Source organism: Erythrolamprus reginae, chromosome 2 (genome assembly GCF_031021105.1).
Source record: "Erythrolamprus reginae isolate rEryReg1 chromosome 2, rEryReg1.hap1, whole genome shotgun sequence".
NCBI lineage: Eukaryota > Metazoa > Chordata > Lepidosauria > Squamata > Dipsadidae > Erythrolamprus > Erythrolamprus reginae.
The window spans coordinates 76931165-76958835 of NC_091951.1; the positions used below are offsets into that span (position 1 = coordinate 76931165).

The following is a 27671-nucleotide window of genomic DNA, read 5'->3' on the forward strand; positions in this document are numbered from 1 at the left end:
ATCGATGAAAACGTAAAAGCCCTCCGATTTTTTTTAAAAAAAATTAAATTATTTTTTCCCCCTTCACCCACGCCCACACCCTCCAGCTCGAAGCTCCCCCCGAGGGAGGGAGGGAGGACCTAGAAGAGGGTTTGCGGGCAAAGTTGCGAGTCACCACCAGGGAAAGAGGGGGGCGGGTGTCGCGGGGGCGATGCCGTGTGAGCCCGAGCTGCTGCAGCGGCGGGAGAGAGAGGGCTCTTCAGGAACGAGAAGGGGCCGAGCCCCGCGGGCAGCTGCCGCAGCAGAAGCTACGTCCGACTGAAGGAGGAGGAGGAAGAAGAAGGGAACGCGGCGCCACCGGAGTGGAAGCATCATGAATTCTGTGAGGCGTCGGGCGCTGCGGCTGCTTCTGGCCTGGGGTGAGCTTTTCCCTCATCATTTTCCTAAAAAAAAACCCACCGGGCCGTGGGGTGCTTTCAGCTCGATCCGGGAAGAGGAGGAGGCGGAGGGTCGCTCGGCAGCCCAGCGTCCTGGACAAAGAGGCGAGCGGCAGCGCGGAGCTGAGAACGGGGCTCCGGGCTGTCTGCTTTGCCGCCGCCTATGGAGTCTTAAGGAGCTGCGCGGTGGGAGGGTTTCCCAGCCGTCCCCTGCGGGGAGTTGGGCCGGTTTGAACTGCTGCCGCCGCTCACCTCGCTGGCTCGTCGCTTTCGGGCTCCTTTAAGGCGCGAACGGGAGAGCGGGTCGGTCTTTTTTCGGCTGAGGTGGGACTCCTCAGTGGGATCTGGAGGCTTTCTCGTCAGGGAGGGGGGCGGGAGGGAGAGGAGCCCGCCGGGAGGAAGGACTTCTTCGTTTTAACTCGATTTAAAACAAACAAAAAGGCATTTCTTTCCCTGGAGGTTTCTCTAGGATTGTCACCTCAGGGTTGTAAGAAGTTACTTTCCTCCCGGCTGCCACAGTCAGACTTTTTTTCTCCCCTGAAAACTCTTCTTTATTCTATTCAGGAGGCATAAAAATCCAGTCAGTCAGCCAGCCAATAAATAAATAAATAAATACCATACCTACATACATACATACATACATACATACATACATACATACATACATACATACATAAACGTGTTTTATGCCCAATCTGATTGGATTTAGGGTTCAGGGTCTCGACCTAATCCAGAAACCTGACCTTCTTGAATAAACCATTGGAAAAGCAAGGTTCATGGGAACCCAAATCCATGATGACATCCGACTTTTAAGACATTAGGAGGCTAAGTCATGGCTTGTTTCACCATGGTGGCTAGGTTTGCACAACATTCTGAGATGGGAAGCAGGGTTTCTAAATTACCTAGAGGTTCCCACAGAGCATTGGGCAAAAGTCTCAGTAAAAGTGGCATCCGCATAGATTTTAATGGCACTGATGCCAATCAATAGGGAAGATTTAACTGAATAAGTAGAAGTCCCAGAATTGCTTAGATAAAAATGTGTGGGCTTAAAAGTAGCCAGATTTTAATAAACTGAACAGTAAAGAATAACATATGTTGGCAGGAGAAGCTAAGGGTGAAAGGACCTCAAGATGGGGGGGGGGTGTTCTTAAAGGATATACTAAAAGCACACTTACAAATACTTAATTTCAGTGAGGGAAAAATAGAGGCAGCACAAGCCAGTGGGGCTACCAAAAAGCTTTGTAAAAATCTAAAAATGAAAAGTAGACACATCTGAAAAGAAGAGACAATGGATCGAAACTATAGAGCTGGCACCAAGCAAACAAATGCTAAAAATGACTTGACAAATGCAAGGGAAAGCAAAATGATTTTTTAAAAAGACTTCTTCGGTTTCATTCATGTATCCTAGATAGCTGGTAGAAGAGGAGAAAGAGGGAAAGGACGTTGAAGCAAACTATAGATTGGTGAAACATCGGCGTCTGGGGAAATTGTAAAACAGATCATAAAAAGATCTATCTTTAATGCTATGAATATTTTGCAATTGTTACCAAAACTCAGCATAGATTTATCAAAAACAAATGCTGATAGCTTTGTCTCATTTCTTTGATCAATTAACTTAATAGATTGTCAGGATGCTTATTGGTTTATTTCAACTGCTTGAAACATCACATGACATACAAATTGCTAAGCTAACTAAATGTGGGGTGGATGGCATAACAATTAAATGAATATTAATGTGGAGACTGCCTGAACCCTGTAATTTTCAAAAAGGGTTTTGCACATATCAATGCAGATATCAGTGGCTCCTCATCAAACTGATATAAAGTGAGGAGGCACAATGAATTATCTGGATCCTCAGCTTCATATTTATTAATAACATGGATGAAAGGTGACTAAAAAGTTTGTCTGATTGACAGATGGCACAAAACTAGCTGGATTAGCTACTATCCTAGAAGGCTGAAATAAAACTCAATGAAATTTAACAGAGACAAGTGTGACATTCTTCACTGGGAAACAAAGATCAAATAAACAAATATAGGGCACACCCGTATGTGGTTTAGTAATGATATTTCTGAAAAAGTTAATTGCAAAGAGAATGTACAGTAAGAGCTAGCAATATAATGTGGCTGCAAAATATAATTTTAGGCTGCAACAGCAAAAGTATCAATTTCTAGTAATGAGAAGTAAGTGTTCCCCTTGATTCTAGCTTGATCACACTTCGTGTCTAGTATTGTATCCACTTTTGGACACCATACTTCAAGAAGGAGTCAGAGAAATTGGAACAGGTTCAGTGAAAGGCAGCATGGCTCACTGAAGGAGCTGGGTGCACATAGGCTTGTAAAAAGATTATAAAAGATTGACTGAAGGGCATTCTTCATATGATAGCATTCTTCAAATACATGGACATCACATAGGGAAAAAAGTCAAAATATATTAACTTTCCTTCTAGAATAAAAGACTCACAATAATGGATTTCAGGTACTGGATGCCAAATTCCAGCTGAATGGTTGGGAGGAAGGTCGTTTTAAAAAAAAGTTTTAACAATTTTCTAGTGGAATCAATTTCCCAGAAAAATTGCAAAGTCTGCACAATAATGTATCTGGTGTACCTTAATTTGTATGCACAAGCCAAATGTTTTGGGCATGGAGGAGCTGGCTTGGGGTGCTGAAATAAATGCCTTTGGTTTGAGCATGGACCCCAGACACATGTGAAAACAGGATAGTGAAAACAGAAAAAAGTCAAGGTCAGTGGCAATAGTGGGGGTTAAGCAGACACAGAGAAAGGAAGACACTGAGAATGATCAGAGGGAGGATTTGTAACCTCCTCTGTGTGCCACCAAATTCAAGTATGCATATCCAAATGACCAGCCTGTTCCAATGTCTTCCCTGGGCTATTTTAACCACGTCTGCTGCCATTCTTCGTTTGGGATTCAAAGCAATATACGTTTCTTATGACATGCATGGCTGTTTCTTTGATTGATGCTTTGAGCAGCGAGTTAATCCAGTGGCCTTTTTCAAGTCTATGATTGTATGAATCTTGTCTTAAATGAGAGCACATGATATTTGTAAATTAACATGCTATGCCACCTCATCTAATTGTGGTTTATTCATTCTTAAACAAACTTACTATTTATGGTGATATCTGATGTGTGATCACATTATTACTTGTGTGATGTCAGCGTTCCAAGTAATTTATTATTTATTATTTATTATTTGGATTTGTATGCCGCCCCTCTCCGAAGACTCGGGGCGGCTCACAACAAGTGAAAACAATCATAAATAATCCAATTAATTAAAATATTTAAAGATTTAAAAAACCCCATATAGTAACAGACACACACACAAGCATACCATGTATAAATTAAACGTGCCCAGGGGGAGATGTTTAATTTCCCCATGCCTGACGGCAAAGGTGGGTTTTGAGGAGTTTACGGAAGGCAGGAAGAGTAGGGGCAGTTCTGATCTCCGGGGGGAGTTGGTTCCAGAGAGCTGGTGCCGCCACAGAGAAGGCTCTTCCCCTGGGGCCCGCCAACCGACATTGTTTAGTTGACGGGACCCGGAGAAGGCCCACTCTGTGGGACCTAATTGGTCGCTGGGATTCGTGCGGCAGGAGGCGGTCTCGGAGATATGCACCCATAGAAAGCAGAACTTTGAAGCAGGTAGATTCCTCAAAGAACAAATTTATTGGCAACATCGTATTGGTACAACTGGTGAAGACTGATTCTGAAAGTTCCTGTGGTTTGCACCTAAATAAAAGGTCCCCAAGGCCTCAGTCACATGCTCCAGTAGAAGTGCTGGCCTGTTGCTTGGTTACTTTGCTCCTCCTCTCCCAACTACCTGTTGGAATGACCTTGGTTCCCATAGGAAAACTTTTTCTTTTGACTTCAAAATCCCAGTTAACTATTTTCCTCCCACTACCCTTCCCATCTAGTGGCAGCCCTGAACCCTCATTGTTGGCCCCAGCCAGGTTTGCTTCAGGATTGACAAATGTGGTTTATTCATTCTTAAACAAACTAATGCTTACGTGTGATCATATTATTACTTGTGTCTGTAAGGTAAAAGCCTTTGTTTGAAACATCTCAACAATAGAAGCCCAGGGAATGAATTGAGGAGGGTTTGGTGCTCTTTGAGCTTGGTTGTTTGCTAACAGTCATTTCATTACCTGACTAGGTAAAGTCATCAATGCTAATGAGTCTGGGGTTGCTCTCTGTTAATATACAATAGCTTGTCCAGCCTGTAGTGTTTTCTCTTTGGTAGTTCCTTGATTTGTGTATTATTTTCTGCCTGACTGCCTGGTGTTAATCCCTGCTTATTTGGATGTTGGTTGCTGGATCAAGCTAAATCCAAATCCTAGACCAAGCTGAATTCAAAAACACCAGGGAATTCCTAGAAGCTTGGCTGATGAATCAGCCAAAAATAGACACACAAAGACAAACCACATTTACATATCATTTAAATAAAAACTAAAAAAACCACTAAAAACCAAACAGAATATATCCTCTCTGCCAATCAAAACCCAGATAAAAAAGGATTAATACCAGAAAAATAATCAAGCAGAAAGTAATGCCTTAATCGAGGAACTACCAAGGAGAAAACCCCACCAATCCCACCAGCACAGAGGGGGCAAGCTATTGTATATAAACAGGGAACAAACTGTACATTCACAATTGCACTGATGTTGTTACCTAGTTGGGTAAATGAAATGTCTGCAAGCAAATAACCAAACTCTAAAGAGCACCAAGGGCTCCACGGTTTAAGCTTTATTGTACAGTGAGAAAAGAAAATCATAATCACAGTATTTGTTTTAAATATTTGTTTCTTAAGGTGGAAAACCTGAAATTTTGCCTGTCTGTCTTTTGTGTTATTCTTCTTGCACAAATTGAAACCTCTGCCTATCAAAAATATTTACTGAAACACTTGTTAACTTTCAGCAATTTGAAATTTAAGGGTCATTCTACATATTATATGCTCTCTGGGAAAACAGTGTTCTATAAGTCAGGGGTTTCTAACCTTGGCAACTTTAAAACTTGTGGACTTCAACTCCCAGAATCCTTTACTGGATAAGGAATTCTGGGAGGTGAAGTCCACAAGTCCACCCCTGCTATATATGCTATAATTGGAACTGGCAAATCTCTTGTTAAATAATACAGTTGATAAGCAAAACATGACAAACTTAAGACCTCCCTTCTGCTGCAATCATTAAGCGAATCACTTGCAGTGGTTAAGTGAAATATCATGTCACCATGACCTGCAATTTGATTACCACCTTCTCCATTGAAGATTTGTCAAAAGGCTGTTGTGAATCCTCTGAATGTCAATCATGTTACTGTGTGGACTGAATCATAAAGTTACTTTTTTCAGCATTGTCATCACTTCAAACAGATACTAAACAGGGCACTTGTCAAGCAAGTTTTATCTACATATATTAACTGACTGCAAGGAGTGGCAAATTATAAAGCAATTTGGAAAACTGTAGCCATATCATATAATGTTGAAACACCCATAATTGCATTGGTACATACATGAACCTATGTCTCAATTTGAGTATTAATGTAGTCAAATGAATCTCCAGTATTGCTTGCCTGTCAATTTATATTCATTTTGTTTCATGGAATATACTAATTTACCTTGAAAACAATGAAATGAAATCTTTGATGTAGCTCACTTTCCTGTACCATAGTTGAGCTGAAATTGCTGCTTTACTTCTGTCTAGGAGATTGGGTAATTTTGTACCACACAGAGAAAATTTTAACCTTTGGTTTCTCTTCCATTTCAAGGTAACTTGATTGTTTATAACATCTTTCCAAGAAAAAAAAGTGACCTTTCTTTTAACAAAAATGTCTGAGCAAACAACCTCAATTTATAATCTTAATTCGCTATGCACGATTGTAATTTTTAATATTTCGAAACAGTTCCTTTAACAAATTTATGGGTGATATACTTGGAAAGATGCAAATTGGCCATTTTGGTCATCATATTGATTTAAACTACTTTTATCTACAGTATAGACTCCATCTTAATTTCCTATGTTTCTGAAGGAGCAAATCTGTAGAGAAATAACTATATACGTTGGAAATTAGCTCTAAAATATTCCACTTTAATGTTAAACATTAGGAACTCAGCCTCTGTAGATGTCATAGTCTAACTTGGAAACTTCTCCAAGTCCCAGATATTTGGAAGTTCTTAGTCAAAAGTATTCTGTACTAAAACATAGACTCTCAGTGGAACAGCTTGCCTCCAGAAGTTGTGAGTGCTCCAACATTGGAAATTTTTAAGCAGATGTTGGATAACTGTCTGTCTGAAGTAGTGTAGGGTTTCCTACCTAAGCAGGGGGTTGGACTAGAAGACATCCAAGGTCCCTTCCAACTCTGTTGTTGTTGTTGTTGTTGTTGTTGCTGCTGTTTTTATCTATCTATCTATCTATCTATCTATCTATCTATCATTCTATCTATCTATCATTCTATCTATCAATCTATCTATCATCTATCTATCTATCTATCTATCATTCTATCTATCTATCTATCTATCTATCTATCTATCTATCTATCTATCTATTTTTCTATGCCACCCTTCTCAACCAATTCAGGACAGTTTAGAACATAATAAATGCAATACAAGACATGTAAAAATCTAATATTACAAATCTAAAAAAAATTTAAACCCCCATTATCTTAAAAACACCCCCATATCTGCTGGCAAAGATGGGTCTTCAGGGCCTTGCAAAAGGTCAGGAGGGTAGGGGCAATATGAATCTCAGAGGGGAGTTGGTTCCAAAGGGCCTGAGCCACCACAGAGAAGGCTCTTCCCCTAGGCCCCACCCGATGACATTGCCTGGCTGATGGGACCTGAAAAAGGCCGACCCTGTGGGACCTGACCAGTCATTGGGATATATGAGGCAGAAGGCAGTCCCATAGGTAATCTGGTCTAAGCCATGTAGGGCTTTATAGGTCATAGCCAACATTTTGAATGGTGTCCAGAGACCAATGCAGCTCATGGAATGATGTTGAGATGTGGGCAGATCTTGTGAGACCCATGATAGCTCGCGTGGCTGCATTTTGCACTATTTGCAATCTCTGAAGGCTCTTCAAAGGTAGCCCCATATAGAGAGTATTGCAGTAGTCAAACCGTGAGGTGATTGCTGTATTGTTTCCTCTTAAAAATGGTGAGATACAAAATATGAATTAGGCCCATAGATTGTAAGGACTGATACTTGGGCCTTGAGATTCCTTTTGTTTGAATCTTAGATTCTTAGGTCTGCAAGGACCTCAGAGGTCTTCTAGTCCAGCTCAAGGCAGAAGACCTTATACCATCCTGGTCAAATGTTTATCCACTCTATTTTTAATGGGTGATGGAGCACCCACAATTTCTGGAGGCAAGCTATTTCATTAATTAATAATTCTCAACTACTGGAAGAGAGTTTATTTATTTATTATTTTATTTATTATTTAGATTTGTATGCCGCCCCTCTCCGCAGACTCGGGGCGGCTCACAGCAGGATACAACAATTCATGACAAATCTAAATATAATTTAAAATATTTTTTAAAAACCCATTTACTAAGCAAACATACACACAAACATACCATGCATAAATTGTACATGCCCGGGGGAGGTGATTCAGTTCCCCCATGCCTGACGACAAAGGTGGGTTTTAAGGAGTTTACGAAAGGCAGGGAGAGTAGGGGCAATTCTAATCTCTGGGGGGAGTTGGTTCCAGAGAGTCGGGGCCGCCACAGAGAAGGCTCTTCCCCTGGGGCCCGCCAAATGACATTGTTTAGTTGACGGGACTCGGAGAAGGCCCACTCTGTGGGACCTAACTGGTCGCTGGGATTTGTGCGGCAGAAGGCGGTCCCGGAGATATTCTGGTCCGGTGCCATGAAGGGCTTTATAGGTCAAAACCAACACTTTGAATTGTGACCGGAAATTGATCGGCAGCCAATGCAGACTGCGGAGTGTTGGTGAAACATGGGCATACCTAGATAAGCCCATGACTGCTCTCGCAGCTGCATTCTGCACGATCTGAAGTTTCCGAACACTTTTCAAAGGTAGCCCCATGTAGAGAGCATTACAGTAGTCGAACCTCGAGGTGATGAGGGCATGAGTGACTGTGAGCAATGAGTCCCGGTCCAGATAGGGCCGCAACTGGTGCACCAGGCGAACCTGGGCAAACGCCCCCCTCGCCACAGCTGAAGATGGTTCTCTAATGTGAGCTGTGGATCGAGGAGGACGCCCAAGTTGCGGACCCTCTCCGAGGGGGTCAATAACTCCCCCCCCAGGGTGATGGACGGACAGATGGGATTGTCCTTGGGAGGCAAAACCCACAGCCACTCCGTCTTATCCGGGTTGAGTTTGAGTCTGTTGACACCCATCTAGGCCCCAACAGCCTCCAGACACCAGCACATCACTTCCACTGCTTCATTGACTGGACATTGGGTGGAGATGTAAAGCTGGGTATCATCAGTGTGCTGATGATACCTCACCCCATGCCCTTGGATGATCTCACCCAGCGGTTTCATGTAGTTATCATGTATCCCCCTCATCCTTCTCTTCAATGGGCTAGACCTATATATATCTTCCACTGTTCACTACCATTTGAGGCTGATTCTTGTCATGATCATGGAAGAGTATATATTTTCCTGGGATGTCAGAGCAGATTAGTCTGAAATCTAACTCTTTTAACCGAGTTGGATGACAGTCCTCTCATCCCTAGCCAGCATGGATAATTTCAAATATAGTTAATACCTGAAATGTGTTTCAATATTAGTAACTCAGGTTGGTAGTTAGGCTGTTGGTTTGAGCGCCAAACTCAGCAATTTGGTTACAGACGTTTCATCACCATTTGAGGAGACATCATCAGTATGTTTTGAGTTGTGCTGGTCTGTTTTTACATACCTTTTTATGAAATGCAAATTAATCTTAACAGACCATGATTCAGAAATATCTGAACAAACAACAGACTAATTTGCATCTCATAAAAAGATATTTAAAAACCTGTGTTTTGATAGACAAGCTCAACTCAAAATGCACTGACAATGTCTCCTTGAATGGTGATGAAACATTTGCAAATAAATTGCCAAGCTTGGAGCTCAAACCAACAGCACATCTAATATCTGTTCCATAGCATTTTAAGGAGGGCTCTTCCAGATCATAAAGTTGAAACTGTAATGAGGAGCAAAATATAAACCATACATGATGACATATCTTTGATGACATCACTGCATATGCATCATTCTATAGAAGTCATCAGTGTATATTTTGTATACACATTTAAGTCAGTCCAAGCATTAAACTCAAGTTCCAGAACTCAGCTTAGGTCAGGTAAGATTTAGACTTCCTTCAATGGATCGTAACCTGTTATATACAGTACTGTACTCTCTTTGTGATTCCAGGTTTGTAAAGTAGAGGTACCATTGACTTTTCTCAGTAAACATTTGTAAAGATAAAAGAGGTCATGAAATGAAATGCACTTTCCAGGCTCCAACTACAGGGACTATGAAACGCTAAACTATTTCTGGTGAAACTATTTTGCTGCATAGTTTCTTTTTCCTGGAGTTTATAGGCAGACTCTGAAAATGGCCTCTGGGAAGTTTCTAAGATGGCTTTATAGAAAAGAATTTCCATCATCCTTTACTTCTGAATTTCAAATCTTAGGCTACTGTGGTGAGGACTCTAATAAAATTAAGTAGATCTTATAAAAATGAAGTATTTTCATATACAGGAAGAAAAAAACAGAACAACTAAAAGCAGTTGATGATGTGTTGTATAAACGTAATGTCCTTTTCAAATTGCCTGCAAGTAACTGAAGCTGATGGGTAGACCAATAACATATGAAATGGATACTTTCTTTAGAAGGCAGGAAATGCTAAGAGAGCAGAGAAAGATGAGGAATTCACAGTCCAGGTTATGATCAAATTCTTAGACAAGTGCCAACTCTTCCGTTTAAAGGAAGAATTCATATTTTTTTTTAATAGGAAGGTACAAGTAGAAGTCTGAAATCTTCCACAGATGGCTTTCTATTTATAAAGTCTTCCTAAAAATGCATCATTCCCTTATGTTTATGTCTTGACTAGGTTCACAAAACAGGCTAGGGCAGCTTTATTAGCTATGGAATAAATTACAGTTATCTGACTTCATACAAATACATTAAGCCAGAGAGGCAAACTATATTATATTTTAGCATGCTGTAATGTATAAACCCCAGGCTCAATCATTGAATTGAAAATTAAAAAGACAGTAGTCATCTACAGTCAACCTGTCCTTTCTAAGAGGTCTGTAAGGGGTGTGCATAAGTGCATCAGTATGCCTATTGTACCTGTCCGACTGTCCTATTGTCCTCTTTTATCATTACTTTTTACTTATGTTATCTTTATACAAATAACTACTATCCTATACATGTTTGACAAAGAAAGAAAGAGAAATAGAAAGAAAAGAAAGAAAGAAAGAGAAAGAAAGAAAGAAAGAAAGAAAGAAAGAAAGAAAGAAAGTAGTTTCTGGATCCTCAGGTGGACCTACCAGACAACTTTGAAACAACTGCTAGTTCAGAAGGCTTCAATTTTTTCAGAAAAGGAATCCCTGATCAAGGCAAGAGTCAAAGCTCTGGTGATTTTAAAAAAATGACACTATCCAAATTAACTTCCAGGGTCTTTCAGAAAACTTAATCAAGCTCTTGCAGAATGGTAATGTTCTACAGCACATAGCCAGAAAAACCTTATTCGAGATGACAATATAGGTACAAAAAAATATCCTACCCCATCACCTCTCCATTGCCACCCAGTAGACACCTGCATTTTAGTAGCATAGATCTGCTAGCTAATAATTGTAGTCATAGTCATCCTCTCAAAGGTAATTGTCACACATGACTGTTTTATTGTGATGTTATCAAATAAAACTATTAAAATTGTTTGCCCACATTTCATTTTGGCAAATATAGAAATTGCTTCCTTCAAAGTTGTGCTGTTAACTTCTTCATCTGCTGGAGCTAAAATGTATTTTGGCTCTTTTAATTCCCATGGGCTCTCATTGGCAGAATGACTTCTAGATCCCATAATATTATAGCAATGAGAAATAGCAGACACAATCTGAAGCTTCCTAAATTCTTGATCTAATTAATATCCAGTGAAAATTGCCACAGTCCAAAGGCTTGAATTAGTTTTCCTCTAATGTCGTTAGTTTTATGGTGCAGTGGCAAACCATTGTCGTGGCTTGTCCTGTAAACTCAGCCCTTTGAATATTGAAGCCACTAAGAGCAGTGCACGAGAGAACATAAGTCAAAATAGACACACCTGAAAAAAAGATTTATGGATCAATAGGGACCACCTGAATAGAGAAATAGCAACTTCATGATGTCCTCTAACTAAGGTCCCATAGTTTGCCAGCCCTTCAGAATGGTTTTTTTGGACTTCTTGTGTTTAGTCTGCAGCCCTGGGATTTCCTGGGATTAAACAAAATTGCTTAGCTCAGCCAGATGCTGCCATCCAACTGAGCTGTCAGGCTAGAACTTGCTACTTTAGAGCTCTTTCCAATATTGACTGGCAGCAAACCAGCAGGTGAGGTGACCCAGAAAGACTCTGTTTGCAATTTGAGATGCCCTGGGACTAACACTGATCTCCACAGATTCCTCTCTCATTAGGATTCTGGTTGGTCTGTCTGTTCTACAGATTCGGTCTTCATTTCTTCTCCTTTGCTGCCAGAGGTCATTCCTGGTGGCATTAGAACAAGGGTCCTTTCAAAATCATCTTGAGACAATTTTGGTGAGAGTTCATGTGAAGTCCTTCTTACTTTTGTAAAGATCAGGGGCTGAAGTTGGCATTGTCTCTTCCTCCTTGTTCCCATTCTCCTTAGATTCCTAAGATTTCATAAATAAAAAAAAATCCTACATTTAAAGAAGGTAAGTTGCATATGTGCACACCTCATACATGGAAACAAAAATGGGCACATTGTAGTAACTTCCATCTACACAGGTAGACAGAGTTGGGTGACATTCCTTTAAACGTCCTTCCTTCCTTCAAACATATTTATAGTCTTGTGAGTTTTCTACAAGCCTCTGTGATTATCCCCTATGCTACATCCTGAATCATTAACTAGCATTTGCTTCCCCTCTTGGTTTCAAGGTCAGAAAATATTTAGGGCTCCTGGGAATGAAGGTGTGCTAATATCTCTGTGGGGAGTCTCTTTTTCCCTGCTTGGACTATATCAGAAGCATGCTGGCCTTTCGCCTATGTTTTCTGCAGTCCTAATTAGAACGAATTGCTCTGCTGGGCTTCCTTATTCTGCATTCAGAATGTTTTACCATTAAATAAGAGACAGTCAACAAAAGGAAGAAGGTAGAGAAAGGAGTGCAAGAGAAGTTCAAGATCGAGATGCTGTGCAATAATCCTGGAGTAACAGACAGAGGAGTTCAATGTGGCACCCGATCTTTGTGTGCACAAAGAAAGTCATTGACATCGGTCCATTTTGCTTTAAATTTGGGAGGAGGTCCCCCATGGGAGCTACGATCGCTACTTTTTTACCCTGTTGCTTGTGAGTGTGCATGTCACTCCCCAAAGGAGCACTGGCACTGTTACAAGAATGATATAAGCATATATTTATCCACACTGTACAATTTCCCTGTCAAGACAAATAACTTACGATGCTTCTGCTTTGACTGCAGAAAGGAAGGTAGCAAATTATTGAAGTGGAAAGTTTGTGCTGAGTCACAGATTTGAGAGTGTGAAGTTGCAATGGGCTGCGAAAAGTATGAACGGGGAAAAGACTGCCCAGCGTATTCCAATATGTCCCCAATATCCTTGTAATAAAAATGGTTTTCCCGTGGAAAGTCATCTTAATCTCTGGGGAGTTTTCATCCAACCAGACCTTCTCTTTTATTGCTCCGATATTCTGTGCATCTTCTTGTCAGCTCTAGAGCAGGGATTGAAACGAATCTCTTCCCGCCTCTGCTCTCTTTCTATACAAAAGGAAAGAGATAATAGCAGAGGAACAGCAACAGTGGGTTGGCAAATCATTTGTTTTTAGCACTAATTCTGGGTCAGTTTTTCATCCATCTGGCAGTAAAAGAACAAGAACAGTTTTATCTGATCAGGATAAAATTCTGTCTGCAGAGACTAGCTTGAGGTGCTGTGGCTGGGCTATGGGTATCCTGTAGACTGAGTGACCACAGGGACCTCATCACAGAAGCGCTATTTTTGTGTCCATGTTAGGTTGTCTTACATGAGTATGTAAGTTGCAGCATTTGTGTAATTTATTTATCTCTTTATTTTATTAATTGGATTTCTGTGCTGCCCCTCTCTGAAGACTCGGGGTGGCTTACAACATATTAAAAAAACAGCAAATTACAATGAAAATCAATCCAATTAAATTAAAAACTGCATAACTATTTAAAATTCCAAGCTATATTAAAAATCATTCGTACAACAACCATACAATCATTCGTTGGCCAGAGCTTAAGATCTAATCGGCCCAAGCCTGGCAATATAAATGAGTCTTAAGACTCTTACAGGAGGCCAATAGGTTAGGGGCGGAGCTGGTTCCAGAGGGTCAGGGCCCTCACAGAGAAGGCTCTTCCCCTAGGTCCCGCCAAATGACATTGTCTAGTTGACAGGACCTGAAAAAGGCCGACAGTGGGACCTAACCGGTCGTTGGGATTCATGAAGCAGGAGGCGATGATGCAGGTAAACTGGTCAGATGCCATGTACGGCTTTATAGGTCATAACCAACACTTTGAATTGAGTTTGGAAACCAATTGGCAGCCAATGCAGTATAAATACATCATAGTACATGTAACATTTAGATGTCATTCCAGTTTTCTGAAGATGCTGATGAATATTGCAAATACTTTCTGATAGATATCTTGAATGATAACTAGATGCATTGTACCACTGAGATATTGTCTGGTATTATGCTTTAATCAAACTTGACAAACAACTTCCACAATGTTGCCTAACACTTTCAAAAGCAATCCCACTGTTGGAGGGCAATGGATCCCATATGTTGATTGTGCCTTTTTGTGAAGATACTTTTCCTTTGTATGTAATCAGGGCCACTGATAGGCCGGTACTACTGGGGCTGGCGTCAGGGGCCCGGCCAAATTGAAAAATGGAGGTGCGGGGTGGGCGGCGCCCGCCAAAAACTCTCCAACCCCGATTGCAATGGGGAAAAGCGCGCCAAGGCGAGTGAAAGGACCAGAGACACCTCGCTGAACTCCGCCTCTGCGGAGCTTCTCCAACTGCGGCCCGCACCTTCATCCCACCCCTGCCGCGAGGAAAGAAGGCAGGGAGGCCGGCAGACAGGCAGGGAGCCCCAATGGCAGCCGCGGAGGGAGGATTCATCGCGGGGGTGGCTCGGCCCTCCGGAAGCCAAGCCGCGCTGCTGGGGAAGGGCAATTGGGGAAGCCGGGAGAGGGCTGAGCCCGGCCGGCTTCTCCGCCGGCCTTGTATGTAATGGACTTTGTGCCATTGTGTCAGGCACCTTCCCCAATCCAATTGAAGTCTCTTCACATTGTTTTGATGCATATACCCTGGTTAGACTAATAAGTTGCACTGCATCTTAGCCTATGATTTCTCAAATAAGCCAAGATGATGGGATTTACACATTGCACAAAACCGTCAATGACTCTTGATATTTCCTTTACTTTCCTGGATTTTATTTTTTTAAACTGACATCTGAACAGGAAAAAAATTCAGACAAGGCTGCTTCCCTTCATACCTTTTAAAGTCTGTGTACAATTTCTTCCCCAATTCGTGGGACAACCAGATGATGTTGCTATTTTTAATCAACTGTCATCATGCTTTATTTCCTTTTTAAGATTTCTGCCCCACCCGCAGAGATGGTTCCACTTAAACAGAAAGATTACAGGAAAGAAATGTTTTTCTTCAGAAGGTGGTGATGGAGACTTATTTATTTATTTACTAATATAAAGCACTCAGGTGGAGCAGAATTGACCAGCAACCAGTGATGGGCTACTGCCAGTTCGCATCAGTTCTACAGAACTGGTAGCAGAAATTTCCCACTGCTCGCCGAACCGGCAACAATAACCGGTGGTCCACACTCCTGAACCGGGCCTCCAGTCACTGCAGATTGCTAAAAAAAACCCTCTCTGTGCATGCACAAAGGCTTCTGCACAGCTGCATTCTGCATTCTGGACTAATTGTAGTCTCCAAATGCTTTTTAAGGATAGCCCCATTGCAATAATGGAGCCGAGAGGTTCGGTTTTAATGGATTGTATGCAAGATACCCATGTTGATAGTCTCATAAGTACGAGGCATCCAAACCAGACAACCAAGAGATCAGGGGCTTCACATAGTTTTACTGACCTCTTTTCCATCAGGCCACAAAGTTTATTTTATTTATTTATTTATTTATTTATTCATTCATTCATTCATTCATTCATTTGTCCAATACACAAATACATAGGAAGAAAAATAGACATGTAGTAATATATATAAAGGTAAAGTGAACTTAGAGGAGAGGATATATGAAAGAAAGAAAATATATATGATAAGTGAGAGAAAGGAAAGACAATTGGACAGGGGACGAAAGGCACACCAGTGCAGAACAAAATTATTTATTGGGCAAGTGTGACTGGACACACAAGGAATTTGTCTTGGTGCATATACTCTCAGTGTACATAAAAATAAAACCAAGATACATTTGTCAAGAATCTTGAGATACAACCCTTAATGATTGTCATAGGGTACAAATAAGCAATCAAATCATACTAGGAAACAATCAATATAAATCGTAAGGATACAAACAACAAAGTTACAGTCACACAGTCATAAGTCATAAGTACCTCCTGTACTTTTGTGCCCAAAATTTCTGTTGCTAATTGAGATGATTTTTAAATGAGTTTTGCCCCACTTTACAATCTTTCTTGCTGTAGTCGTTAAATGAATCCCTGCAGTTGTTAATGAATCTGGATTCCCCATGGACTTTGATTATCAGAAGGTTGCAAAAGGTGATTACATGATCCCAGGACACTGCAACTATCATAAATACAGTCTCGCCAAGTATCTGACTTTTGATCACGTGACTACAGGGATGCTACAACAGTTCTAAGTGTGAAAAATGGTCATAGATCCCTTTATTTGGTGCTGTTGTAACTTTGAATGGTCACTAAATAAATGGTCGTAGATCAAAGATCTCCCGAAAACCATTTTTTTAAAAAAAAAATTCCTTGGATTGTTTCTTTTTGCTTTCTTCCATGATAAATCTAGGAAGCTGATAATCATTGTGAAGTGCTAGCAAATTAAACCGTGATTTTTCAGGCTGCTCTTTTGCTGAGCACAAAGCATTTAGGCCTGATGATGCAGAGGGCTTTTCAAAGGAGTTGTGATGTTCAGATAGCATTTCTAGACTCTGGCTATAAATCTTACAGCATTCCTTCTGCGGATTTTAATCAACCTCTGCTGATTCTCTCTTCCTTATGGCATTCGATAGATTCCTGGGTTGAGCTTTCCCCTGCCCTCGGCTAGTCCGGCTCCTGACATGATTCCAGTCTTAAGCCTCCTGTCTTGATCCATCTGACAGGTGGTTCCTTCAGACAGACCTTTTTGGCTCCACAGCAGGGCTAGTATTTCCTTGGGAGTTTTGTTCTTTGCTCTCTTACTATTTCCTTGCTTGGGAGATACCCTTGCATCTGCCATCCTCTTAGAACGGTCTCTCCACCCCCCCTCACAGCTGTTAGCCGGAGGAACAAGCCTCCCTTTCTTTGATACCCATCTTCTTGCCCCCAGTGGTGGAATTTTGATTTCCTCTCTATTCCCAATTCTTATTTTTCAGAGGGAACTGACCTCGCCTGCACCCACTTACTTGGCCAGCTGAATTCTGTGAGCCGTTTCCACAACGGCTAAAGCAGTAATAAAGTTTCCTTGTCAGAATCTTGCTACGACTCCTAAATAGATGAAAGGCATTAAGTCACATATGTACTCCTTTCCCATAGCATCCTTTGTGAGGAGTTTGAGCTGTGTGGCTAAATTGTTATTATAAGATTCCACTGCTGGCGCAGAAAGCACCATTTTGGGATAGTCCAATTAGATACATGCATTAACACTTTGTTTTATTTAATCTTACCTGGATCATAAAGCATAAAACGTATCAGGAAAGACTTAATGAACTCAATCTGTATAGTCTGGAGGACAGAAGGAAAAGGGGGGACATGATCGAAACATTTAAATATGTTAAAGGGTTAAATAAGGTCCAGGAGGGAAGTGTTTTTAATAGGAAAGTGAACACAAGAACAAGGGGACACAATCTGAAGTTAGTTGGGGGAAAGATCAAAAGCAACATGAGAAAATATTATTTTACTGAAAGAGTAGTAGATCCTTGGAACAAACTTCCACAGTAACTGAATTTAAACATGCCTGGGATAAACATATATCCATTGTAAGATAAAATACAGGAAATAGTATAAGGGCAGACTAGATGGACCATGAGGTCTTTTTCTGCCGTCAGTCTTCTATGTTTCTATGTTTCTATCATGCTCCAGGTAAGATTTTTGATTTTTACAAAAGCAAAGTTTCACAATTATACATATTTTTCTCTGATACCTACCTTCGCTACTTCTTATTTTATCTTACCCTACCTCTTATTTAATCATACCTGGATCATGCTTCAAGTAATATGGTTGCTTTTAACAAAAGCAAATTTTCACATTTATACATACTGTATTTTTCTCTGACACCAGCCTTGTAATACTTAGAGATAAATCAATATTTGAATTAAAAACTGCAGATTGAAACCTGTGCTGAATGTTTATACAGTCCTTCCATAATGATTCCTTTTAGTGTTATCATTAGTATAGTTTTATCTTAGCAAGATGCAGTAGTAGTCTGCTTGGTAAATAGGATCATGCATCTTAAGGAGTTTAAACTAGGTAGACAGTTCAGTATTAAATGAGGCTAAATAAACTGCTGAGACCTGATCTCCTGCACTAATGGGATTAGTTTTCCTGCAGGCCAAGTTCATCACAAGCGTCTGGGATTTAATTCAACTTTAGTCCTTTCCACAAGGCTGGCGTGGAGAATAAAGAAAGAGTGACAAACGGATCTGAAGTGGTCCCTGCGGATCTGTTTAAATGTAAACAGAGATCCTTGAGGTCAAGTTTGCAATTTGTTTTTCAAGTAATCATGTTTCTAAGCTAGGTTTTGAAATGCTAATGGTCATATAATAATTAATAGAATAAAACAATACAAAACTTTTCTAAACGTACATACCTTTCCTACTACTTCTTGACCTAGAATTGAAATTCTCAATATTCTCAATCAGACTCAACAGAACTATGTTAGGAGTATAATACATTCAGTGCTTCACTGGAAATAGAATTATATTTAATCTCATATAAATAAAATCTGATTAGAATAGAAAATAGAGAATGACTGTTTTTCCTTCAGTTCAAGACAACTATTCATTCTTTTTCGAGCAGTAAAGGTACAGATTGTAAAAGTTGAACTCTGCTGCTAGCTTCTTAGGATCTTATATTGGAATTAATATTTAATTGCTGGTTTACTACATTTACTGTATTCCACATTCCACCACAACAACTCTTGGTGGTTTGTATTTAAAATGGTAATACTTTAAAAAGAATGGAAAGACTGATCATTTCTTCAAGTCTATTATTTACCAAAGAAGCATATGCATTAAGGATCTGAGATTTGTCTTAGGTCTGTCCCATGTTTACACATGGCAATTTTTTTTCTTATTGTGTATGAACAGTAATAGAATTTATGTTTTGTGTGCTTTTGTTCTGCATTACAATACAATGACTCATACTTGCATCTTATGAAACTATGCAATAGAACTGAGTAATAGTGAACCACTATATGTGTCTTCATCAGATGGCAGTTACTGGAGGATGTAAAGCCAAGCACGGTCATTCCTGGTTAGTATTTGCATAAGATATTCCTAGAGAACCCAGGGTTGTAGGCTGGCTCTGGAAATTGAACAAACATCTGGAAAGACGGCAGAGGTGAAATGCAAAAATGTTCCCTACTGGTTCTGTGGGTGTGTCTTGGTGAGCGTGGCAGGGGAAGGATACTACAAAATCCCCATTCCCTCCCCACTCCTGGGTCCAGCCAGAGGTGGTATTTGCCAGTTCTCCAGAAACTACTGAAAATTTTCGCTACCGATTCTCCAGAAACTGTCAAAACCTGCTGAATTTCACTCTTGGAAGACAGTAACAGCCAGGTACTTTTGTACACCTGTCCAGAAAACTATGCAGATGTCTCTGGTTTCCCTAAGACCTGAGCTTAATTCATGTCTTCCAGACTAGATTAGATACTAGTATCAATACTAGAATAATATAAACAAATAGCGCTGTCCTTCCCATTTAGATTTAGATTTAGATTTAATTGGATTTGTATGCCGCCCCTCTCCAGGGACTCGTTGCGGCTCACAGCATATACAAAAAACAGAAAACAATAGTAAACAATCCAATTAATAATACATTGAAAAACAATTCTTTTAAAAAAATCTAATTTAAAAGCTATCATTACCATTCATTCAACAATCATACTAAAAACATTCATTGGTCAGGGGGGAAGATCTAAAAAACCCCAGGCCTGGCAGCAAAGATGAGTTTTTAAACTCTTTTGGAAGGCAAGGAGGGTGGGGACAGTGCAAATCTCTGGGGGGAGCGGATTCCAGAGGGCGGGGCCCCCCACAGAGAAGGCTCTTCCCCTAGGTCCTGCCAACCAACATTGTTTGGTCAACGGGACCCTAAGGAGACCAACTCTGTGGGACCTCACAGCACGCTGGGATTCGTGCAGCAGAAGGTGGTCTCGGAGATAGTCTGGTCCTATGTCATGGCTCAAGTTCAATTATATGGGCATCGTGTAGCCACTTATGGCTGTTTGGGTGCATGGTACTCCATTTTTACTTGAAGGTCATTGGAAATGGGTACTGGTGCTACTGAATTTGAAAATCAAAGGATCCTAGCATCATAATAGTTTGCCCTTCCATTACTCAGGCAGATAGGATTAGTGTCTTTGGTTATAGTCATATGATTATGAGTTTGCATGCGTGTTTATAATCCTAGCCCAATGTTTTTATTCCTTGCTTCCAGGGTTTTCTGGATGCTGCTAGAGTGAGGTGCTAATAATAGCAGAGTGACAGCTGCTAGGTGAGGATAAAAACAATCCTAGACAGTTCTGCCACCCCCTTTTTTCTTTTTGTAGCTTCCTTGCAGACTAAGCAAGAAGTGCACTGAAGCAAAATATAATCTGACCTGCAAAGATACGTTCTATAATCAAGTATATTTGGAAATGTTTTGATCTGAGTGCCTGACTGACTCAACCATGTGAAAATAACACTTGACGAAGTTTGCTATCTCCAGGGATGCCCAGAGATGTCGGCTGCTTTATTCTGCAATGATTTTTCTTTTAGGGTTGCTTGTTGTCTCTGTCATACTTCTGCTTTCATAAGCCTTTGTTTTGTCTAAGCTATTCTCCTTCTGGCTAATTTTGTTTTATTGATCTAAGATGGGATACATGATTGGAATGGGAGCAGGACGAGAAGAACATGGAGCAATAAAGGTTTCCAAAAATAATATTGAGTCAGTTGTGGAAACTCTCTTCCAGATAAACATTATATAAATGAACATCTTCTTACTATTCAGGTGCTCAGAATTACTGGACGCCCGATTCTTTTATAGATTCTTTTCCTGTTCCTACACTGACTTCATATACAACTAAATCTAATCTAGAGATTGCGTTGGTTACCAATGCCCCAAACTCAAACTCAACCCAGACAAGACGGAGTGGCTGTGGGTCTTGCCTCCCAAGGACAATTCCATCTGTCCGTCCATCACCCTGGGGGGAGAAACATTGACCCCCTCAGAGAGGGTTCGCGTCCTCCTCGATCCACAGCTCACATTAGAGAAACATCTTTCAGCTGTGGCGAGGGGGGCGTTCGCCCAGGTTCGCCTGGTGCATCAGTTGCGACCCTATCTGGACCGGGAGTCACTGCTCACAGTCACTCATGCCCTCATCACCTCGAGGCTCAACTACTGTAATGCTCTCTACATGAGGCTACCTTTGAAAAGTGTTCGGAAACTTCAGATCGTGCAGAATGCAGCTGCAAGAGCAATTATGGGCTTCTCTAAGTATGCCCATATCACTCCAACACTCCGCAGTCTGCATTGGTTGCCGATCAGTTTCCGGTCACAATTCAAAGTGTTGGTTATGACCTATAAAGCCCTTCATGGCACCGGACCAGAATATCTCCGGGACCGCCTTCTGCCGCACGAATCCCAGCGACCGGTTCGGTCCCACAGAGTTGGCCTTCTCCGGGTCCCGTCGACTAAACAATGTCATCTGGCGGGACCCAGGGGAAGAGCCTTCTCTGTGGCGGCTCCGACCCTCTGGAACCAGCTCCCCCCTGAGATTAGGATTGCCCCCACCCTCCTTGCCTTTCGCAAACTCCTTAAAACCCACCTCTGCCATCAGGCATGGGGGAACTGAAACATCTCCCCCTTGCCCATGTTGTTTTGGTGTTAGATTGATTGTATGCATGTTTTTTAATATTCCGGGGTTGTTTTTTATGAATTTTTTAGTTTAAAATTGTAATTGGATTGGTGGGTATTGGATTTCTTATTATGTATTGTTTTTACCTTGTTGTGAGCCGCCCCGAGTTTGCGGAGAGGGGCGGCATATAAATCCAATAAATCTAATCTAATCTAAATGAACATCTTCTTACTATTCAGGTGCTCAGAATTACTGGACACCCGATTCTTTTATAGATTCTTTTCCTGTTCCTACACTGACTTCACATACAACTAAATCTAATCCAGAGATTGCGTTGGTTTCCAATGCCCCTGCTGATTTAATTTTTTTTTAAAGGAGAATTTATTCAGCAAAACAAAATATAGGGTTTTAAGATATTGGATAACAATGCTGTGTCTAATGAGTCAGGCTATAATTCCTAGTGTTGCATAGTACACACCATCCATTATCTATCTGAGTCAGCCAGCAAAGGGAGTTACATGCATTCTTTATCTATGGAAACTTGGCCTTTCAAGTCAAGGAAAATGCTTTCAAGGGTGGCTCTTTTACAGTGAATTACAGTGCTAAATTAATGAAAGGTCTGTCTGTAGAATATTTGGAAATAGTAATGAATGGTGGACTGTTAACTGACAGTATAATAATTGAGGATGATCTTGGAAAGAAAAACTGGGTTTTAGAAGTTGCACTGATACAGTGACTAAACATACTGACTTTCCCACCAACATAGGAAGACTTTAGTCGCAGAAAAAAGTGTAGACTTAAAAGAGCGTAATCTTTGAAATTAAGTCGACAGTAAGATGGCTGTTTTAAGGAGCAATGTGACTAGGACTTTGATACCGTTTAATTTTCCATGATCAATAGGAATTAGAAACATACAAATATTGGCATAACTGCAAATGTAAATCTGAATGCATGTGGTTACATCCATCCTACAGACAGAGATTCATGCAACTATGGGTAACATTTTAACATTTCAATGTTCATATACAGAGTTGCCCGAGTTTGTGCTTTGTTTAAAACTCTTTAAATTGATTCCATGGTAGCAATATATTTTTTCTCAGCTATAAATGCAATATAATTTTTCCACTTGAGAATGACTTTTTCCCAGATAGCATATCCATCATCATTATTGTGCATTTACCTTGGGAACATAGTAATATAAAAATAATTTTAAAAAAGTTTTCCACAGCCTGATATTTTATAGCTTCTACATATGAGGCGTGGGGTTGTTTTTTTTTGAGGCCCTCAGCAAAGTTTTTTTCTTTTTCTTTCTAGGTTCAAACAAACTAAAACTGATGTGGTTCTTTTTTAACAGGTTGCCTGTGCATTTGTCTAGCTACGTCAGAAGATTCTAGTACTGAAGGTCTGAGCTCAACTTCCTTGGCAGACTTCATAAAATTGTCCCACTTTAAGTCTCTGGATTCCAGTGAACAGACCAACTTAGAATTATCGGAGTCCGATTTTGGTCCTGGTGCCCTCCAAGTCTCACCTGGTTCAGGCTTTTTCAGTGAGGAAAAGGAAGACTCCAAAGTCCTCCAGTCTCACTATTTATGGGAAGAAGGTGGAGACAGCAATGATTCCAGTGTGTATATGGGGCCTGCAGCAGGTAACCATCTTTTCACTATTTTCTTCTAAGTTTTATTAGATATTTTTGTTGTTAAAAAACGGGAGAAGGGGTGTTTCAGTTTTTTTAAACAGCTTTTCAAATCATACATTTTTAGAGGGAAACTAATTTAGAGTTTCAAGTGGGAGGCTTTTTCCCTTATCCCAGTGATTCTCAAACTGGGGGTCGGTACCCCTTTGGGGGGTCGAACGACTGCTTCATAGGGGTCACCTAAGACCACAGGAAAAGACAAATTTCCCATGGTGTTAGGAACCAAAGCTTCTATTCTCGCGCCTTGGAACATATTTTTGCAATCTGGCCAATCAAGTGTTTATAGTAGGGGTCCCTCTGACCTTCCTGCTAAACATCTTAAAGCTCTGGTGGGAGAATTGGCACCAGACTTATGTTTGAGGGTCACCACAACATGAGGAACTGTATTAAGGGGTCATGGCATTAGAAAGGTTGAGAACCACTGTATCTCTTTAGCCTTATCATTGTGGTACAGAAGAATATGATATTGAAATAATGATATGGTAATAACAATGGTATTGGAAGCCTTTGATAAATAAGTAGAGTCACCTGAGTTGCATTCCCCAAATTTCTCTTAGAAAGAATCATTCCACATGGTAACAAAATCTGTTTTGGTGCCATTTTCAGGTCTAAATTCTGATGGTAATGAATCTAAACCTCCATTTCATTTAAGAATGTTTGGGGTTGATCAGTTTTCAAATGGGACACTGTCTAGGAAAGTTATTTTAGGTATAGTTTTGCTGTTATTATGTACATGTTCTGGGTATAATTATGATTATCTCAGGAGTGGTCTCATTATGAATTATTTTACTGGGTTGGGGAGCGTTCCTTCTTGTAAAGAGGAATTTATAATTAAATTCAGCTGACCTTCTCCTTGTTGAAAGAAACCCTTAGGAGCAAGTGTTGATGATATGCCTATGGATATCATCAAACCAGTGGTGAAATCTACTTACCATTCCTACTGGTTTAGAAGTGCGTGCTTTGCGCGCATGCACCATCATCACACATGCTTTCTCACCCTTTGTGCATGCGGCCACCACTACTGTTTACACCTGTACCAGGGTGTACCAGCAGGATTTCACCACTGCATCAAACCTTATAGAATAAAATACATTCAAAAGAATCCAAACAATGCATCCTCTATACAGAACATCTGACTTGATAAAGTTGCAGAATCGAAGTAATTAATTTAATTTAATTTACTTCTATACTGCCCAGCCCCGTAGGACTCAGGGCGGCTTGCAACAATACAGAAACAATACAATAATAAAAAGAAGTCAAATATTAATAATAACTATAAAACCCCATTGTAAACCCATATACTAAAATAACACCCAATAAAATTCCAATCTAACAACAACATACATACCAATTGAACTTGATTCAGCCATGCCTAATGTTAAGATTCACACACACGCACACAGGCCTGTCGGCAAAGCCAGGTCTTGACAGCTTTTTGAAAGGCCAGTAGAGTGGGAGTGGTGTGAACATTGGAGGGGAGTTGGTTCCATACAGCCAGGGCGGCCACAGAAAAGCCCCTCCTCTATGGTCCCGCCAACTTACGTTGCTTAGTCTACGGGACCCGGAGAAGGCTGATTCTGTGTGATCTAATAGGTCTCTGGGAAGTATGTGGCAGGAGATGGTCCCATAAATAGTCAGGCCCTAAGCCATGTAGGGCTTTATAGGTGATAACCAACACCTTGAATTGTGACCGAATTGTGTATTCTAAATGCTTATGATATTTTTCCCCCTCCAAATTTTGTGCAAACAAAGCATGGTGATCTACTGAAGATTCTGCTAAATCACCTGTTTGACTAGACCCCAAGAAATCTAAACCATTTGGAAAAGCTAGGCTGGATAATATGATAATTTAGCATGACACAATGAGAAAGAAGAACTATTGGGCTTTCCCCCCTCCATTGTTAGCCCTGGATTGGCTTGATAATGAACTTTTTGCTAGGATTAAATTGCCTCCACCTGTGTTTCAGTCAGCACCCATTTTTCTTCATTGGTCTCAGTTTGAATAATTATCAAAACGTTGAATGTTCTCTGCAAAGTGGGCACAGGAGCCATCCTGTTAGCCCATTCTGTATTTAAAATGATCTACAGTATATTTCTACTGGACTGTCCTTCTCCCTAAGCCTGTTTGACAGAGCCTCTCAGAAGTTCTGTCTTATTCTATAGAGGAAAGTCACTTAGGCAAGTTTAAACCAAAGCTAAAGAGCAAAAACCAAAAAGTGTAGGCAGCCATTCATGTCAGGCTGGTAAGAATTTGGAAAGATCTCTGTTAGTCCTGTGAAATCCTGTGCTATTTTAACCAGGCTGGCCTGTATGTTGAAGTCTCCCAGAATTGATAACTGTTCATTGTCAATTGATGAAATTGATTGATAATAGATTAATATTAGATGTCTGATAATTTATGAAACTTAGGAAACTATTGATAATTGATGAAAATGATAGATATTTGATAAAATTGATAGATAATTGATTAATGACTGATGAAACTGATTAATAATTGATTGATCACCAGCTATTCCATTAATTAGTTCACTAATTAATTAATGAACTAATTAGTGAACTAATTAATTAGTTCACCAATTATTAATTAATTTTAATTAATTATTTAATTAATTATTAATTAATTAATTATTTAATTAGAGCCTGAGCCACGCACAGACCATTTTAAAACATCTTAAAACTGTCTAATTGTATTCATTGTTGCATAAATACATTAGAAAGTGTCTAGAGATACTTTACTAGAAGAGCCCTCCACTCCTCTACTTGCAACAGAATACCTTTCGCAATCAGACTTGAAATCCTGGGCTTAGAAAGCTTAGAAGTGCGTTGTCTTTGCACAACATAAGCATAGCTCATAAAATTATCTGCTACAACGTCCTACCTGTCAACAACTACTTCAGTTTCAGCCACAACAATACGAAAACACAACAGATACAAATTCAAAGTGAACCACTCCAAACTTGACTGTAGAAAATATGACTTTAGCAACAGAGTGGTTGATGCCTGGAACTCCCTACCTGACTCTGTGGTTTCGTCACCAAACCCCCAAAACTTTACCCTTAGACTGTCCACTGTTGATCTTACCCGATTCATAAGAGATCAGTAAGGGGCATGCATAAACGCACCAGTGTGCCTACCGTCTTTGTCCAATTATTCCCTCTTATCAGTACACAACTTATATATATAAACAATGTTATATTCATGTATATTACAAATAAATATTTGACAAATTTAAATAAATAAATAAAATAAAATAAAATAAATTGAACCAGCATTTAGGGATCTTCAACTGCATTGCCATCAGTTCAGGTAGGAATACTCATGAATAACAAATAGAGCAAGATACTTTTAGAATTCTAAACAAGTTGTCCTGAGTGCTTATTATGGGCTACAAGTGGAGAGAAAATGAATTCCTGCAGACTTCAACAATTCTCTCTCCCCAACCTGTAGATTTTTCTCAGTGCCAAATCGAATGTACGGTATATTATTTTTACCCCATACTAATAGATATCATATAGTTATCTGCATGGAGAAAGGTAAATCAACTTATAAGTATGCAGCCCATTCTTTGGAATAAAGAATGCTTTGGAAAAAATTTGCAACCAGGAAACAAAATTTAAAAAACCTTTGATAAAAAAGGAGACAATAGTGATACTATTGCTACAGGTATAACAAGCAGGAAGAGGGAGATTGTGATCCCCTTATATAGAGCGCAGGTGAGACCACATTTGGAGTACTGTGTTCAGTTCTGGAGACCTCACCTACAAAAAGATATTGACAAAATTGAACGGGTCCAAAGACGGGCTACAAGAATGGTGGAAGGTCTTAAGTACAGTATAAAACGTATCAGGAAAGACTTCATGAACTCAATCTGTATAGTCTGGAGAACAGAAGGAAAAGGGGGGGACATGATCAAAACATTTAAATATGTTAAAGGGTTAAATAGGGTTCAGGAGGGAAGTGTTTTTAATAGGAAATATTATTTTACTGAAAGAGTAGTAGATCCTTGGAACAAACTTCCAGCAGACGTGGTTGGTAAATCCACAGTAACTGAATTTAAACATGCCTGGGATGAACATATATCCATTGTAAGATAAAATACAGGAAATAGTA

The 27671-nt window shown here is 40.2% G+C and overlaps 1 protein-coding gene across 1 annotated transcript in view; it reads left to right on the forward strand.

Moving 5' to 3' along the window:
• Positions 1-227: 227 nt before the first annotated feature.
• Positions 228-27671, forward strand: part of PODXL2 (podocalyxin like 2) — a 57336-nt gene continuing 29892 nt past the window's right edge. Inside the window, exons 1-2 of the mRNA XM_070738377.1 lie at positions 228-398; positions 23223-23513. Coding sequence (XP_070594478.1) covers positions 353-398; positions 23223-23513 — 337 coding nt within the window. The 5' untranslated portion in view covers positions 228-352. The remainder of the gene's footprint in view (positions 399-23222; positions 23514-27671) is intronic.